Source organism: Carassius auratus, chromosome 22 (genome assembly GCF_003368295.1).
Source record: "Carassius auratus strain Wakin chromosome 22, ASM336829v1, whole genome shotgun sequence".
Classification (NCBI taxonomy): Eukaryota; Metazoa; Chordata; class Actinopteri; order Cypriniformes; family Cyprinidae; genus Carassius; species Carassius auratus.
In genome coordinates, this window is record NC_039264.1 from 17274091 (window position 1) to 17291631 (window position 17541).

Sequence of the window (17541 nt, forward strand, 5' to 3'; positions counted from 1 at the left end):
CTCCATTCTTTTAACAGAGCTTCCCACAGTAGTGACGAAGTTGAAAGAAGTGATTGGACAAAGAAAACTTCAGACCTCACCTACTGCATCCACTTCTGCAACACCTTCAACATCAGTAGACTCTGCATGTGTTTCTCCTCAAGTGTTGTCTGATGATATGGTAAGTACCGCACATACATATAAGTGTCATGGTCCATGTGGGAAGGTGATTGTACAATGTCCCAGTAAATCAACTTGGCAGTAATTATAAACATTACCTGAAGAATCTGCATATTCAATTGCATGGTGAATGTGCGTGAAAAGTGGTTATTATGAATATTGCCTGACCACAGGAAATATAGGAAGCATTCCCATATTACCCAATGAAATGTTTAATGCTGTGGAAAGCAGTGTGGACAGGATTTAGACAGGATCTTACATTGCACAGGAGCATTTCACACCCTAGTTCATTTTATTGGGAAATGTGTTAATTTATCTCAGATTTCCTATTTGGTTGGGGAATAATAACTTGGTTTATTTGCATTAATGCACAGATGATGAATAGATATATATCCCAGGGAATGTGTTTCATTATCATTTCATTAGTTTAGTGTCTAATAACAATGTATAACCAATTGCAAACTGACAATTATTTTTCAGGTGTTTCTCATGCCATGCTGTGATGTCAAGGTCCCCAAGCGAAAGCTTAACTCTCTGCGGGCGGCAAATCCGTCAGTATACATCGGGGACCTTGCTGTGCTTGTCTATGGAAGGGAAACCCTGTCTCATTCAAGCTTGACAGGAAGACAGTCAGGGGCACAAAAAGTTGTGGAATCAAAGCCACGGCTTGATAGCACAAAACTTGATGCTATATTTGGTGAGTGTATTTAATTTAAGGGAAATTTCATTTTAAAAATGAAATAAATTCCTACACATTTCTCATACATGTCTACTTTTCAAATTGATGTTCGCCGTTGGAGGTGACAGTGATTGTGTTAAAGGGGGGCGTGAAATGCTCGTTTTCACTCAATATCCTGTTAATCTTGAGTACCTATAGAGTAGTACTGCATCCTTCATAACTCCAAAAAGTCTATAGTTTTATTATATTCATAAGAGAAAGATAGTCTGTACCGATTTTTCCCGGAAAAACACGACCGACTGGAGGCGTGAAGTGTGGGCGGAGCAAAAGAATCACGGGCGCCAGTAGGCTTTTGCTTAGAGAGCGTTTGGAAGCTGACATTACCTTGAGGAAAAAACCATCATCCAAAACAAACCATGGCTAACAGTCAGATTCAGCCGTTTATTTATGATCCAGAATCAGATCCCGAGGCTGAAACTGAACGAGAGCAGCAGCAGCAACGACTCGCTCCGAGCGGGGCTTGAACCCGGGTCTCCGATGGGAGGCGGACGCACTAACAAGGAGGCAGAGATATTTTAAGCAGTTTTACTCACCGCCTGCGGTTCCAACACACGATCGTGACCCTTTTTCGTTGGGACTGCATCATCCTTAAGAAATAAACGATACGCAAATCCATTGTCAAATCGGGCCTTGTTTGTAAAACAATCATCTTCGAAATGCAGGGAACAAACACAAACACTTGCGCAACTCCTTTGATGCTCTCTAAAAATAAACTCCATCCACTGGTCCCTTAATGCTGTTTTTTCTTTGGTAATCTGTGCAGGGTTGTCTTGCCCTGGCAACCAAAAACACACTCCTTTTGTGACATTTCGCGACGCTCTCGCTCTGATCAGTGAAGTCTGTTGTGCTCTAATTGCTCTGCTATACGGGAGCGCGCACTCTTCAGGGAGAAGTGCCCTTAAGACCCATATAAGGAAATTCCGCTCCATCTAACATCACACAGAGCCATACTCTAAAAAAACTTTCCGAAACTTGTGGAAAACCGGAAGGATTTTTTTTTGGAACAGAAATACTCCTTTAAACGTACAACTTAATTTTTGAAACTTTGTCCATGTTTAGCATGGGAATCCAACTCTTTAACAGTGTAAAAAACTCAGTATGCATGAAATAGCATTTCACCCCCCCTTTAAATTACTGTCACCTCCAACATGGATCAAAAAGGAACATTCCAAACATTTTGTGAAAAGTTCTAATCTATAAAAGTGGGATCATCAGTTTGGATTTGTGAATGTCACAAAAGAAAAAAGAAAGAAAAAAAATCACACAATGGAGGAAACAAAAGAACCAAGACCACTTTGATGATGCCCCCAAAATAATCTTAATTTATGTAAAGTTAGACATTTAAAGGTCATTTTCAGCTGTCTGTTGGTAAATATAGAAATTATTGCATTAGTTTTCAGAAACTTGAATTGCATATTACTACATGCTACTTTGACTGTTTTGTTGTGTTAATTCTGGATGATGTATTTGGGTTGACAGAAAAAAATATATAAGCTATGTTTTATTTTGTTCGGTTTGTGTGTGTGTTTGTGTGTGTGTGTGTGTGTTTTAACTCACAGACCATGCTCTATCAAAGTTCCCTGACATCACCATTCAAGATGTGAGACGCATCATAAGAAAAACATGCAACAACGAAAACTACATCAAGCAAGCTACTGCAAAGAAGCCCATTTGAATAGAACATTTTTCTTGTCATATATTTGAACAATTATTGTTTGGATTTGTAGTTTCTTTAGGAACTGATATCTTGTATGACACTACTGTAAACATTGTGTTTACTGTTTTGTTTTGAACTGGATTATAAATGTGAGTGTAATTGTTATTTTAAGTTTATGTGGAATCCTATACAATAGATTTGTTTGAAATTATTGATTTATAAAGATAACTTATGTTCATAATTCTGAGTATGTGAATTTCTGTGTAGTCCAATGATAGTGTACATAAGAACTTAATTAAAATTTAAAGTGCAAGTAAAGGTATAAAGTATAATAATTAATACCTAAATATCGTAGTGTACTTAAAGTGCAAAACTAGTGTGAGGGTGTACTCACACTAGCCAGTTTGAACCGTGCCCGAGTGCGTTTTACCACCGCGGTTCGTTTGACTAGTGAGAGTGCTCCGAATCGGAGCACAGAAAAGGACGCGTTGCGTCACAGATTTGCGATGCTCCAAAACCAACATGGCAAGGAAAGAGTCGCTTTGGTCTACGGCAGAGGTGCAAAACGCAAAACCGGAGCACAGAAAAGGACGCGTTGCGTCACAGATTTGCGATGCTCCAAAACCAACATGGCAAGGAAAGAGTCGCTTTGGTCTACGGCAGAGGTGCAAAACGCATAAAAACTAAAAACTGCAAAGTCCTTGCTGCACTTCAGCTGGTACCTTGCAAACATCCTCATAAGAGCAGCACGATTGCGTGAAAATTTTCGCGCCACTAAGGCGACACATCTGTTTCACAACATTCTGTGAGAGGGCTTTGGACCACCGTGGACCAAACGACACAAAATTATCCACAAAGAAAACAGAGCGATGGACTCCATTGTGTTTAGAGAGCGCACTCTTCCTGTTTATCCAGAAACCGTCGCACCATAATGACGTAAGCGTGCTCCGGCACGAACGCTGAAACCCTATATAGGTGTACTCACACTAGCCAGTTTGAACCGTGCCCGAGTGCGTTTGACCACCAAAGCGCGGTTCGTTTGACTAGTGTGAGTGCTCCGAATCGTGCCCGAGAGCGAAAACAATATATAATTAGTAAACTTGTAGTATAAAACTACTAAACTACTGAGAGTACACTGAAAGAGCAAAAACAATATATAATTAGTAAACTTGTAGTGTAAAACTACTAAACTAGTAGTTTACTGAGAGTACACTTAAAGAGCAAAAACAATATATAACTAGTAAACTTGTAGTATAAAACTACTAAACCTATAGTTTCCTGAGAGTACACTAAAAGAGCAAAAACAATATATAATTAGTAAACTTGTAGTATAAAACTACTAAACTAGTAGTTTACTGAGAGTATACGTCAAAATGTACTTTCATAAACTAAATAAATGCTACAAGTGATAAAATAGTAAACTACTACAGTAGTACACTCAAAAGATCACTTGCAGTACAAATGAGAAACATAATTATGAACTAGTTGTGCACTTAAAGTTTACAACTGTTACACTTATAGTACACTTAAACATATACTTTTATAGAAATCAAGTGGGCCAATTTAGTCCCAAGCGGTATTAAAATAGTACACTTTCTAGTTTACTACTAGTAAATATTGACATTAGTATACTTACTACATAATGTATACTTATAAATATACTTGAACATTACTCAAGTATACTTCATAAAATGAACTTGAAGTATACTTTTTTTCGTAAGGGTACCAATTTAATGTGACTTTGTAGACTCTAGTGATTCACAAACTCCAATTTAATGTGACTTTGGTGACTCTAGTGATACACAAACTCCAATTTAATGTCACTTTGGGGACCCTAGTAATACACAAAATCCATTTTAATGTCACATTGTAGACTCTGACACAAACTCCAATTTAAAGTGACTTTATAGACTCTAGTGACACAAACTCCAATTTAATGTCACTTTGGAGACTCTAGTGATACACAAAATCCATTCTAATGTCACTATGGGGACTCTAGTGATACACAAACTCCAATTTAATGTCGCTTTGGGGACTAGTGATTCACAAACTCCATTCTAATGTAATTTTGGGGACTCTAGTAATACAAAATATCCAATTTAATGTGACTTTGGGGACTTTAGTGATACACACTCCAATTTAATGTGACTTTGTAGACTCTAGTGACACTAACTCCAATTTAATGTCACTTTGGGGACTCTACTGATACACAAACTCCAATTTAAAGTGACTTTATAGACTCTAGTGACACAAACTCCAATTTAATGTCACTTTGGAGACTCTAGTGATACACAAAATCCATTCTAATGTCACTATGGGGACTCTAGTGATACACAAACTCCAATTTAAAGTATCTTTGGGGACTAGTGATACACAAACTCCATTCTAATGTCACTTTGGGGACCCTAGTAATACACAAAATCCATTTTAATGTCACATTGTAGACTCGGCTGCTCGGAGCTGTGGCCGTAAGGTCTCCGGTGCCTGTCGAGGCGGCAATCCCCGAACCCGGTGGTGGACACCGGAAGTAAGGGATGCTGTCAAGCTGAAGAAGGAGTCCTATCGGGCCTGGATGGCTTGTGGGACTCCGGAGGCAGCTGACAGGTACCGGCAGGCCAAGCGGACTGCAGCCCGGGTAGTCGTGGAGGCAAAAACTCGGGCCTGGGAGGAGTTCGGTGAGGCCATGGAGAAGGACTATCGGTTGGCCTCGAAGAGATTCTGGCAAACTGTTCGACGCCTCAGGAGGGGGAAGCAGTGCCCTACCAACACTGTTTACAGTAGAGATGGGCACCTGTTGACCTCAACTGGGGATATCGTCGGGCGGTGGAAGGAATACTTCGAGGATCTTCTCAATCCCACCGACTTGTGTTCCGTTGAGGAAGCAGTGGCTGGGGACTCGGAGGGGCACTCGTCCATCACCCGGGCTGAAGTCATCGAGGTAGTTAAAAAGCTCCTCGGTGGCAAGGCACCGGGGGTGGACGAGATCCGCCCCGAGTACCTCAAGTCTCTGGATGTTGTGGGGCTGTCTTGGCTGGCACGCCTCTGCAACATCGCATGGCGGTTGGGGACAGTACCTCTGGACTGGCAGACCGGGGTGGTGGTCCCTCTTTTCAAGAAGGGGGACCGGAGAGTGTGTTCCAACTATAGGGGGATCACACTTCTCAGCCTCCCTGGAAAAGTCTATGCCAGGGTACTGGAGAGGAGAATTCGGCCGATAGTGGAACCTCGGATCCAGGAGGAACAGTGTGGTTTTCGTCCCGGTCGTGGAACACTGGACCAGCTCTATACCCTTTCCAGGGTGCTGGAGGGTTCATGGGAGTTTGCCCAACCAGTCCACATGTGTTTTGTGGACTTGGAGAAGGCATTCGACCGTGTTCCTCGCGACATCCTGTGGAGGGTGCTCCGGGAGTATGGGGTCGGCGGCTCCCTACTTAGGGCTGTTCGGTCCCTGTACGACCGGAGCAAGAGCTTGGTTCGCATTGCCGGCAGTAAGTCAGACCTGTTCCCGGTGCATGTTGGACTCCGGCAGGGCTGCCCTTTGTCACCGGTTCTGTTCATAATTTTTATGGACAGAATTTCTAGGCGCAGCCAAGGGCCGGAGAGTGTCCGGTTTGGGGACCATACGATTTCGTCGCTGCTTTTTGCGGATGATGTTGTCGTGTTGGCATCCTCAGACCAGGACCTTCAGTGTGCATTGGGACGGTTTGCAGCCGAGTGTGAATCGGCTGGGATGAGAATCAGCACCTCCAAGTCCGAGGCCATGGTTCTCAGTCGGAAAAGGGTGGATTGCCCACTTCAGGTTGGTGGAGAGTTCCTGCCTCAAGTGGAGGAGTTCAGGTATCTTGGAGTCTTGTTCACGAGTGAGGGAAGGATGGAACGTGAGATTGACAGACGGATCGGTGCAGCTTCTGCAGTAATGCGGTCGCTGTACCGGTCTGTCGTGGTGAAGAAGGAGCTGAGCTGTAAGGCAAAGCTCTCGATTTACCGGTCAATCTACGTTCCTACTCTCACCTATGGTCATGAGCTGTGGGTCATGACCGAAAGGACAAGATCCCGGATACAGGCGGCCGAAATGAGCTTTCTCCGTCGGGTGGCTGGGCGCTCCCTTAGAGATAGGGTGAGAAGCTCGGTCACTCGGGAGGAGCTCAGAGTAGAGCCGTTGCTCCTCCACATCGAGAGGAGCCAGCTGAGGTGGCTCGGGCATCTATTTCGGATGCCTCCTGGACGCCTTCCCAGGGAGGTGTTCCAGGCACGTCTCACCGGGAGGAGGCCCCGGGGAAGACCTAGGACACGCTGGAGGGACTATGTCTCCCGGCTGGCCTGGGAACGCCTCGGGGTCCCCCCGGAAGAGCTGGAGGAAGTGGCTAGGGAGAGGGAAGTCTGGGCGTCTCTGCTTAGACTGTTGCCCCCGCGACCCGGCCCCGGATAAGCGGAAGATGATGGATGGATGGATGGATTGTAGACTCTGACACAAACTCCAATTTAAAGTGACTTTATAGACTCTAGGGACACAAACTCCAATTTAATATCACTTTGGAGACTCTAGTGATACACAAAATCCATTTTAATGTCACTATGGGGACTCTAGTGATACACAAACTCCAATTTAATGTCACTTTGGGGACTAGTGATACACAAACTCCATTCTAATGTCATTTTGGGGACTCTAGTAATACAAAATATCCAATTTAATGTGACTTTGGGGACTTTAGTGATACACACTCCAATTTAATGTGACTTTGTAGACTCTAGTGACACTAACTCCAATTTAATGTCACTTTGGGGACTCTACTGATACACAAACTCCAATTTAATGTCACTTTATAGACTCTATTGATACACAAACTCCAATTTAATGTCAATTTGTAGTCTAGTGATGCACAAACTCCAATTTAATGTGACCTTGTGGACTATAGTGATACACAAACTCAAATTTAATGTCAATTTGTAGTCTCTAGTGATGCACAAACTCCAATTTAATGTGACTTTGGGGACCAGTGGTACACAAACTCCATTCTAATGTCATTTTGGGGACTCTAGTAATACACAAAATCCATTTTAATGACACTTTGTAGACTCTAGTCACACAAACTCCAATTTAAAATGACTTTGTAGACTCTAGTGACACAAACTCCAATTTAATGTCACTTTGGAGACTCTAGTGATACACAAAATCCATTCTAATGTCACTTTAAGGACTGTAGTGATACACAAAATTCATTCTAATCTCCCTTTGGAGACTCTAGTGATACACAAAATCCAATTTAATGTCACTTTGGGGCCTTTAGTGACACACACTCCAATTTGATGTGACTTTGTAGACTCTAGTGATACACAAACTCCAATTTAATGTGACTTTGGGGACTAGTGATACACAAACTCCAATTTAATGTGACTTTGAGTACTTTAGTGATAAACAAATTCCAATTTAATGTCACTTAGGAGACTCTAGCGATACACACACTCCAATTTAATGTCACTTTAGGACTTTGGGGATTTTAGTGATAAACAAACTCCAATTTAATGTCACTTTGGAGACTGTAGTGATACACAAACTCAAATTTAATGTCAATTTAGGGACACACAAACTCCAATAATGGAGATACACAAACTCCAATTTAATGTCAATTTGTAGACTCTAGTGATACACAAACTCCAATTTAATGTTACTTTGGGGACTCTAGTGATGCACAAAATCCATTCTAATGTGATTTTGGTGAGTCTAGTGATACACAAACTCCAATTTAATGTGACTTTGATTAATCTAGTGATACACAAATTCCAATTTAAAGTATCTTTGGGGACTAGTGATACACAAACTCCATTCTAATGTCACTTTGGCAGAGATGTATAGTAACGAACTACTTCACTACTGTACTTAAGTACTAAAAGGTGGTATCTGTACTTTACTGGAGTATTATTTTTTTCTCCTACTTCCACTTTTACTTCGGTACAAATTTTCGCTGAGTTTAATGCTTTTACTCCGAGATTTTTTTTATGTGCTGCATCGTTACTCGTTACAATTATAATAAACCCTGCTAACAACATTACGTAACTGTTACGTAACTGCGACGTAATCTGGTGACCAAAGTTTCGTCGTGGCGACGTAACTAGTTACGTCGTGGCAACCGGAAAAGTGAAAGGTGCGTATACGTCGCCACAACGTAACTTTGTGACGTTGCCAGTAAGTAACTGCGACGTCGTGGCAACGTCGCGGACCGGTGGTCGTGTGCTGGTAATCAGTTGGTCATTTTTTTATAATTATTCTATGGGCGGACATGCAGCAATTGAACCTAATTTATGTCCTCATATGCCCAAACTAATTTAAAAGGATGTTTCAGCAGCTGTGAATGATGAATACTCAAAATGAATTCAGTTAATTTATTAACAAGCAAATATGAACAATAATACACCCAGATTATTAATAAAAACAGGATATACAGCGACATATGAATAAAAGCATTCAGCCCAAACAGAAGCACATAGATTGAGATATATTAATAATAAATACATTTCCATATTTTTAAATATCTATACCCTTCTGTAAGCATCCAGGGTCAAAACATTATGCACAAACATGCAAGTCTTAGTAAGCACTCAGCACATTGCATTTAAATATTGTCATTAGCAATGCACACATTCATCAACTAATCACAAGCTCCCCCAATAATACATCAGTTAATCACACCCTTAACCAAACCACTATAAATAATTAATTGAAATTAATATCCAATAGCTTATGAACAGATGTATTATACCAAATCAAGTTTAATGAATCTCACACCTATCATACAGCATTATGGCCAGTACACACTGCCACAAAAATATATCTAAATATATATATAATATATCTTACTTTCTCTATTCTTTCAATATTCAAGTGTTCGTGTCCCTGAGTAATATCTGCATCCCCCGAAGTCTGAAGAGAACACAATATGCTAGTAGACAGCAATCCTCTTGAGACAGAGGTCTGGTGTGGAGGGTGGATCTAGAACTGACTTCTCCTGATTATCTGTCTTCACAAACTGCCCTGAAATACAATTCAAACATTAACCCTTTGACACGTACGATCACACCGGTGTGATCAGTCTTGGCTGGTCCCTGGAGCGTACGATCACACCGGTGTGATTAGAACGTTCAGTAAATCACGTGATCAACTGCTAAATTCAAAATGTCAAACTTTAGCTTTCACTGCTTTCCCGCTTTGACTGGCACTGAGCCAGAGACAGACGTGCTCAGCTACAATTATTATCACAACTGTTCAATGTATTTTAATGTTTATTTTATGTTTCATTCACTTTAAAATACACTACACAATAACAGAAATATATGTTGTTATTGCACACTCATATATATATATATATATATAACAGTAAAAGAACATTTTAAACATGTAATATTAATATTTATTCAAGTCAAACACATACCTTGTAGATAACAGCTGTTTCACAACGCAAGTGTCAGCGACGCGTGAACAGCGGGTATTTTTTCAGACGTGCGTGCATGTTAATCAATGAGTGCATTCACTCCAGAAGCAGCGTGTGAGCGTCAAGCAGGAGCGTCGCGTGAGATGCAGTGAAGCGGGGGTTACAGTCATATATTTCGGGAAACATGGATGATCTTGCATGTTGTAAATCCAGCAGGCTCTAAGTCCAACTCTCCATCAGTGTTGTAAACAAATAATGGCGGCGCCCATAGCCCGTCATGTGATAACTTACCGATCAACAAACATGTTTTTTTTTCTTAAATTAATACCACATTAGGAGTTAACTTACATATATTTAACGATGTTAATAACTACAAGTTTGTAAATATTTTGTATAAAAAAATAAAAATATTTTAACTGTCATGGATTGCGAGTCTTTTTTTTCCCGCTGACAACTGATGTAAAGCTGACGTCACCGTTACCTCACAATCGCCTTTGTTGTAATTTAAAGAGACAACTTTAATCCAGCTCACCAACATAAGAGAAAATGACAGATAATACATTCAAAAGAAGAAAACTGACAAATGAGGAAATTGAGGACATTTTTTTTAATTCTGATGAGGAGATTTTTGACAGCGAGGCAGAGAGTGACAGTGATGAGGATCTTCCCCCAAATCTTGAAGCTCTGGACAACTTTGAAGACGAAGAGATGACACCAGTTCCTAATGAGGCAGAAGAGGTAACATTAAACTCATTGTTGTGGAAGGCAACCAACCTTTTTTATCCTCCTGGCCCAGGCAATTTTAACAACCAGCACTGTGGTGTGCAAAATCCCCCAGAATCACCCAGTGAGGTAAATTGTTTTAAATTGTTTCTAACGGAAGATGTCATGGGAGAAATTGTGGAGGAAACAAACCGCTATGCCTCTGACTTGCAAGAGAAGGAAATGAAAGGGAAGCTGGTTAAATGGGTTCCAACAAATATCCCTGAAATGTACACATTTTTAGTGTCAGTTCTCTTAATGGGTGTGATCAAAAAACCATCACTTCGTGATTACTGGAGCACAGACCCCATGCTCTTGACCCCATTTTTTGGGTCTTTGTTCTCACAGGATCGCTTCCTTCTGCTCCTCCACTGTCTTCACTTTGCAAACAATGCGACAGCAGTTTCCAATGACCCGCTGAAAAAAATCAGACACATATTCACTGCGCTCACCTCCTCTTTTCGTCGCATTTTTGTGCCATACAGGGATCTGTGTGTGGATGAGTCTCTGATGAAGTGGAAAGGCAGGCTGGCATTTCCTCAGTTCATTCCATCTAAACGGCACAGATTTGGGATCAAGTTTTTTGTTTTGTGTGATGTGCTAACTGGTTATGTGGAGGACATGATCATTTACACCGGATCCTCCACTGACATCCAACATTACCCAGGACTTGGGATTTCTGGGTCCGTTGTGATGACACTCTTAGCACCTTACTTAAGCAAATGTCATGTTCTATATGTTGACAACTGGTACAGTAGTCCCATACTTTTCCAGCACCTCTTGTCACTTGGCACTGGAGCTTGTGGGACCGTTCGCGGACACAGAAAAGGGATGCCAAAGTTCACCTGCAAGATGAAAAAAGGTGAGGTGGAATTCAAAGAGAATGGGTCACAGTTGGCAGTAAAATGGCATGACAAGAGGGATGTTCATGTCCTTACCACAGTCCATCCAACTGGTATGGCAGCCACAGGCAAGCTGGATCACCTCACTGGGCAACCAATGATGAAGCCAGCCTGTGTGCTGGAGTACAACAAAAAGATGGGTGCAGTTGACAAAGCTGATATGATGACTGGTTTTCATGAATGCACCAGAAAGTCTACCAAGTGGTACAAGAAAGTATTTTTTCATGTACTCGACACGGTTTTACTCAACAGCCACATCGTCTACCGGCAAATTACTGGTGAGAAATGGATACAAATAAATATAAACGAGATAAAAAGATTAATTTTTAATTAATGTAATTTAAAGTGTTAAGAAATTCACAATAATAAACAGACCACACTGTCACATACTAATATTTTCTCCTCACTTCCTATTGATGTGCTCTACTATGAGTAGGAAAGGAAATCACCTCCCTACAATTCAGGACGAACCTGATGAGAGGGCTGCTGGAGGAGTACAGCACATTGCGAGGTCCAACCAAAGGCGGGCGTCCTGCCTTGGACACTCCTCTGCGCCTTACAGCCAGGCATTTCCCATCTGAAGTCCCTCAGACCACTTCCCAGGGCAGCAAGACCAGGCGGCACTGCAAGGTCTGCCTCTCCAGCACACGCAAGGGCAAGCAGAGGCGCCTCACCAAGCACATGTGTGTGCCATGCAACACTCCCTTGTGTGCTGTCCCGTGTTTTGAGGAGTACCACACACTGAAGCATTATTAAGCCTGTAAAAAGTCAAAGTATATTAATTCATGATGATACATTGTTAATTATTATTTATTGTAATCATATTAAGTGTGTATAATAGTTTGCTTTAAACAAAACCATTTATTAAAAGTCAGTATATTTATAGTTTTTTGTTTAATATTTATTGTACATATTTGTTTTTATATTTGTTTACAAAGCGGATATGATGACTGGTTTTCATGAAGCATTATTAAGCCTGTAAAAAGTCAGAGTAGCCTATATTAATGAATTTATGATGATACTTTATAATTTATTGTAATTATATTATTAAATATAAAAGGTACCAGTATGTATAATATAGTTTATTTTAAACAAAAACATTTACCAAAAGTCAGAGTATTTACAGATTTTGTGTTTGTTTATGATACTATTTTAATTGTTAGTCATTGTAAATATATTTGTTTTCTGTTTTGTAATAGTGATAATAAACGTTTTTGTTTAATACAAACTGGTATACATTTATATTTTTTCTATTCTTACATTAATAAAACATACATGAAGCCCAAAACATACATTCTTTTTGGGCTATATGCACAGCTGCACTACTTCTACAAAAAAAGTAAAATCTACATTGTATGACATCATCAAATTATATTTCCCTATACAAACATTTGAGCAAGCTGATAAGTGAGGTGTGACCATATATTAATATAATAATTGTATAGACTCACACTTCACTTATTAGCTTGCTCAAATGTTTTGTAGGCTAGGAAAATATCATTTAACAATATCATACCATGTAGCTTTACTCTGCTTAAACATGGCATCTTTTGATTTGCTTTGCAATCGAGAGATATAAAACTCGGTGAGCAATATACTAAAACAAACAAGAAAATTGATTTAACGTCAAATATGTGCTTTGGTATATTCACGTTATGTATAACGTATCAATTCAACTGAACCCTGACTTTACCTCCTGAATGCACGGATTATGAAACATAAAATTAACAACTAAATACTAATACTTACCGATTGTCACGCGGCGTTTCTGGGGGAGATGCACTGATTGTCACGCGGCTGTTCTGGGGGAGATGCAAAGTACCATGTGCAAGCGAAGTTCACAGCAGTGGAGGGGAAGGGGTGGGGGCAGCAAACAGAACCATTTCAACCATAGTCGGTACACGCTAACAAATTATTTGAGAGGTTTTGAATAAAAAATAAATAAATAAAGCGAAATATTCAAGCTACTCACCTGCAGACGGTTATCCATCGTGTGCGCGCCATTTTGACTGAAATGTCACATGACAAGGTTCATGCGTCTCCATGGAAATTAGAACGCGACTGATTGCAAAATAACGGTCGCAGAAAAAAACTCACGCCAGACTGCTGGTCTGACTATTTTAGAACTTACGTGCGAAAAGGTTAACAATGATTGTTATAAATGTAATGTAAGGCTGTTACATTCATAATGCTCATTTTGGAAATATAGTTAATCTCAGTAATATGCAGCATGCACGATACAAGGAAGTGGTCAGTAACTACACTTTGAGGTATGATATCTATATCAGTAAGGCTACCTTTAAGAAAAAATAAAATGAATAAATTATGTTGTGTTATGCATTCAAATAGTTAGACATGCTAAAATACAGAATTTGTTAACAATAATAATAAAAAAATAATATGCTGGGGAAACAAATAAACATTTCATAGGGCCCTAAACATGTTTTTTTTTTTTTTTACTTTTAATAAATTGATGTGAAAATGCATGTTCTACGAAAAAGGAGTAGAGAAAAATGAAATATTTATTTTATCATTGAGGATTTCTTTAAAAAAAACACCTCCGACACGACCAGTCTGATGGGGCTCATGCTTATAACAGTAGTTTGCTGGAGTTTAGACTAATGCTAAATCAAAAATGCCTGTCAAAATTAACACTGGAACAAACACAATCTTTATTGATTGGACAACACAAGTACTTCTATTTGAGCGTGTAGAACAAAAGTCATCATAGCAGTTATTTGAGAATTGGCTTACTAGTCATATGGAGCGACGTGTCCTGGAGATGTTGTCCAACAGGAGATCTAAAAAGCCTAGCACGCTCCCAGAAAAGATCCCAATTATTAACAAAAAGCAGTTTCTGTTCTTTACACCATGACAATAACCATTCGTTTAAAGCAAAAAGTCTGCTGAACCTTTCATGTCCTCGTCTATATATGGGAAGTGGTCCTGACACGATGATCATCATGCAGGTGATGTGCTGCGCACCGTCTCGATCAGGCTCCTGAAGTCTCTCTTCAGTGTCTCCGTCTGCCGCAGCATTGTGTCGTTAACGCCGGCGTGAAGCATGTCCACTCCGATGCTCCCCTCACCCTTCAGGATCACGGGAATCTGTGCAGAAATATCAAGAACATGAGCACCAGGGAAACAGTGAGTGTGGACTTTACCTTCAGCTAAAATAGCACAAACATGCCGGATGATGGAGTCTCTGATGATCACAGCGTTTTGTTCTGTCTCGCGAAGTGGAGCGAATCGGGTTCTGGTGGAGATCCTGAAGACCGGAGGCGGCGGATGGAGAGAGGTCGTCGCCCAGGGCCTGGTTCATGTCTTACACTGTTAAATACGGTGAAGGACAGCTGGGAAGATCGCATCCTGGGTACACCGGGCCTTTGCAGAGAACCACACAGAGTAGAGGTGGTAGGAGGGTTAGCTGTATACTTACCCTGGACTTATGAGCATCAACCCCTGAATATTTCCAGCACAGCTCTCCACTCGCTCAGCTGGGCCTGCTTCTCCACGATATCGTGGATCTGTTTCTTCACGGCCTCCAGCTCCTTATTAGAAATAAACAAACTAGAGAGGGGAAATGCAGAAAAGAAAAATAGTAATATGGAAAACATACAAAAACATCTTTAGATACCAGAATTCACATGTTTAGATTTTAAAGATGCATGATGATATATTGTAAAAAATAAATATGAAGTTATTTAATAAGCTTTCTCGGATCACCTGTGTTTTCTATCTCTGTCAGCAGCTCCCATTAGACATTTTCTTGGAACTTCCCTTCTGTTTTAGAGGGTTTTTAAGACACTCCTGAAATCACTGTAAAAAATGTTTTATCAATATTTGTTTACAATGATAAATCAGAACAAGCTTGAAACAGTGGTTTGAAATAGTTTCAGCCCATTTTAGACCGCAAGTGACGTCACTGATAGACTCTACAATGCAGACTTTTAGGTTAAATTAATTAGCTTAACTTTACTTCATTTATCTATTGACAAATTACAATCAAAAACATTTACAAAGCAATCAAAACCGATCCTTTACGCATAAGAGGTAATTAGAAGCCCAAACTTTCATTAAGAGCTCAAATCTAATATGCTATAACGTTAATTATGTTTCTATGCTAGCGTAATACTTGATAGCAGACATTTCAAGAAAAATACCATAATCACAGAGGTATAAATATTAATAAAAAGTACTTAAAGTAGACTGTGGATAATATTAACGTGTTACTTAACAAATCTGTCGCAGTTGTGGGTCTTTTCTTTGGTATAACAGACGAGAAACAGAAAAAATGTCAGACGAGTCCTCTCCTCTCCAGCAGCTGATGTGTACGCGGTTGCCATGGTAACTCAACGGCTAGAAGGCCAATAAAAACAATAAAATAATAAAAAAAGGTTTTAGCGACGTTAGACTTTTGTTTTTACTTTGTTTTATACATTTTATCAACCCACTTATTTATTATAAATTGTAAGACTCACCTCAGAAAGCTAAATTCTCCTGTCAGACACAGTTGAAGTGAAAAGTGCGTCAAACAAACGCGCTGTCCTTCTGATACAACAGTCTCTGCTGCAGATGAGATGATGAGCCAGTCTGTGTCATTATTTCACGTTATAACTCCATACGAGATAGAAAGTTTCACAACTCTTTTCTTGTCAATACTGTGCGCGCGGTGCGTCAGTTGTGGAAGCGCGCCACTCTATGTCACGTCATTAAAAGCTTAAAAGCATGTCCATATTCTGACTTGTTGAAAATAAACATATTTTATCTTTAAGGAACGTTTAATCTTGTGTCTGAAGTTTAATCACACTTTTTAAATAGCTCTATACTCAGAGAGCATATAAAGAACGTACAAAAAATATTGTAATGATATTACGTGCATACGACGTTGTAGTTACGTTGCCAGTAAGTCATGAAGTTACCAATATATTACCAACAGAGGACCTGTCTGGGACGTTCTTGGTTATCTGGTCACGTTGGAAGGACGTACTGACGACGTTGCGAGTTGGTAATGTGATGGTAATAAAATTACGGGAATGCGACGTCGTAGTTACGTTGTCAATTGGTAAGTCATGGAATTACCAAAAATTACCACTACGTTACTAGTGATGGGAAGTTCGATTCTTTTCCGCGAACCGGTTCTTTCGGACGGTTCGATTCAATAAACCGGTTGAAAAAACCGGTTCATCGGTTCTTTCACGCTGGACGTAATGACGTCATTGGCGATGACGTAATGGCGTCACGTCTATCAAACATTCAAATATATAAAGTCATTAATCATAACTTTAGTCAGTTAAAACCTCATAATCATGAAAAGTTTACATTTGAGTTTTGCAACAACACCTAAATACAGTAACAGCAATAATGTGCATATGAGGATTTAAGTCTTGAAGATATAAAGTAAATAAATTAGGTGTCATCAGCGCAGAAACCATGATCCACTTACTAAACATAATCCATTGCGATGTATTTGTTATTAAATGAACTTACGTTTCGCCAGATTGCCCTTCATCCAAGCCCTCAAAATACCCGCTCATAACGTTACTAGTACAGAATCAGAATCATCCTAATATAGGAGAAGACAGAGTACAGTTTTTTATAAACTAGAGCACTTTTTAAAACAGCAGCAGGATGGTGATGTTATTGTACTAGGTGGAGATTGGAACTGCACTTTAGACTCTACACAAGATAGGATTGGAGAAGAACCTCATCCAAAGTCAAGTATATCTTTAGCTAATATTATAAAAAATTTAAATTCTCAGATGTATGGAGAGAACAAAATTCATCAGTACGGCAGTATACATGGATGAAAGTCGGTAATGGAAGTGTTTCTGCTGCACGTTTGGATAGATTTTATATATCACACAATATGAGAAATATGATTGTTAATACAGC

At 39.9% G+C, this 17541-nt stretch overlaps 1 protein-coding gene and 1 long non-coding RNA gene across 3 annotated transcripts; one reads left to right on the forward strand and one right to left on the reverse strand.

The window, feature by feature from the left end:
• Positions 1 to 11596: 11596 nt before the first annotated feature.
• Positions 11597 to 12404, forward strand: LOC113039848 (piggyBac transposable element-derived protein 4-like). Its single transcript, XM_026197957.1, has 2 exons — positions 11597 to 11924; positions 12083 to 12404. The coding sequence occupies exons 1-2, from the start codon at positions 11597 to 11599 to the stop codon at positions 12400 to 12402; spliced, it is 648 nt and encodes a 215-aa protein (XP_026053742.1). The 3' UTR covers positions 12403 to 12404.
• Positions 12405 to 14838: 2434 nt separating this feature from the next.
• On the reverse strand, positions 14839 to 16741 carry LOC113039849 (uncharacterized). Of its 2 annotated transcripts, none has more exons than XR_003275091.1 (5): positions 16128 to 16741; positions 15885 to 16005; positions 15373 to 15465; positions 15086 to 15197; positions 14839 to 14976 (listed from the first exon to the last, which is right to left on the reverse strand). It is a non-coding gene; the product is annotated as an uncharacterized LOC113039849 (long non-coding RNA). The 2 variants fall into 2 exon arrangements; XR_003275090.1 differs by having other exon boundaries at positions 15086 to 15216; positions 16128 to 16740.
• Between the last annotated feature and the right edge of the window lie 800 nt (positions 16742 to 17541).

Bases quoted from the DNA above. Each gene is read 5' to 3' on its own strand.
- LOC113039848 (XM_026197957.1), top strand. From the start codon at position 11,597: ATGAAAAAAGGTGAGGTGGAATTCAAAGAGAATGGGTCACAGTTGGCA. The intron at 11,925-12,082 runs GTGAGAAATGGA...TACTATGAGTAG, and splicing joins CGTCTACCGGCAAATTACTG to GAAAGGAAATCACCTCCCTA.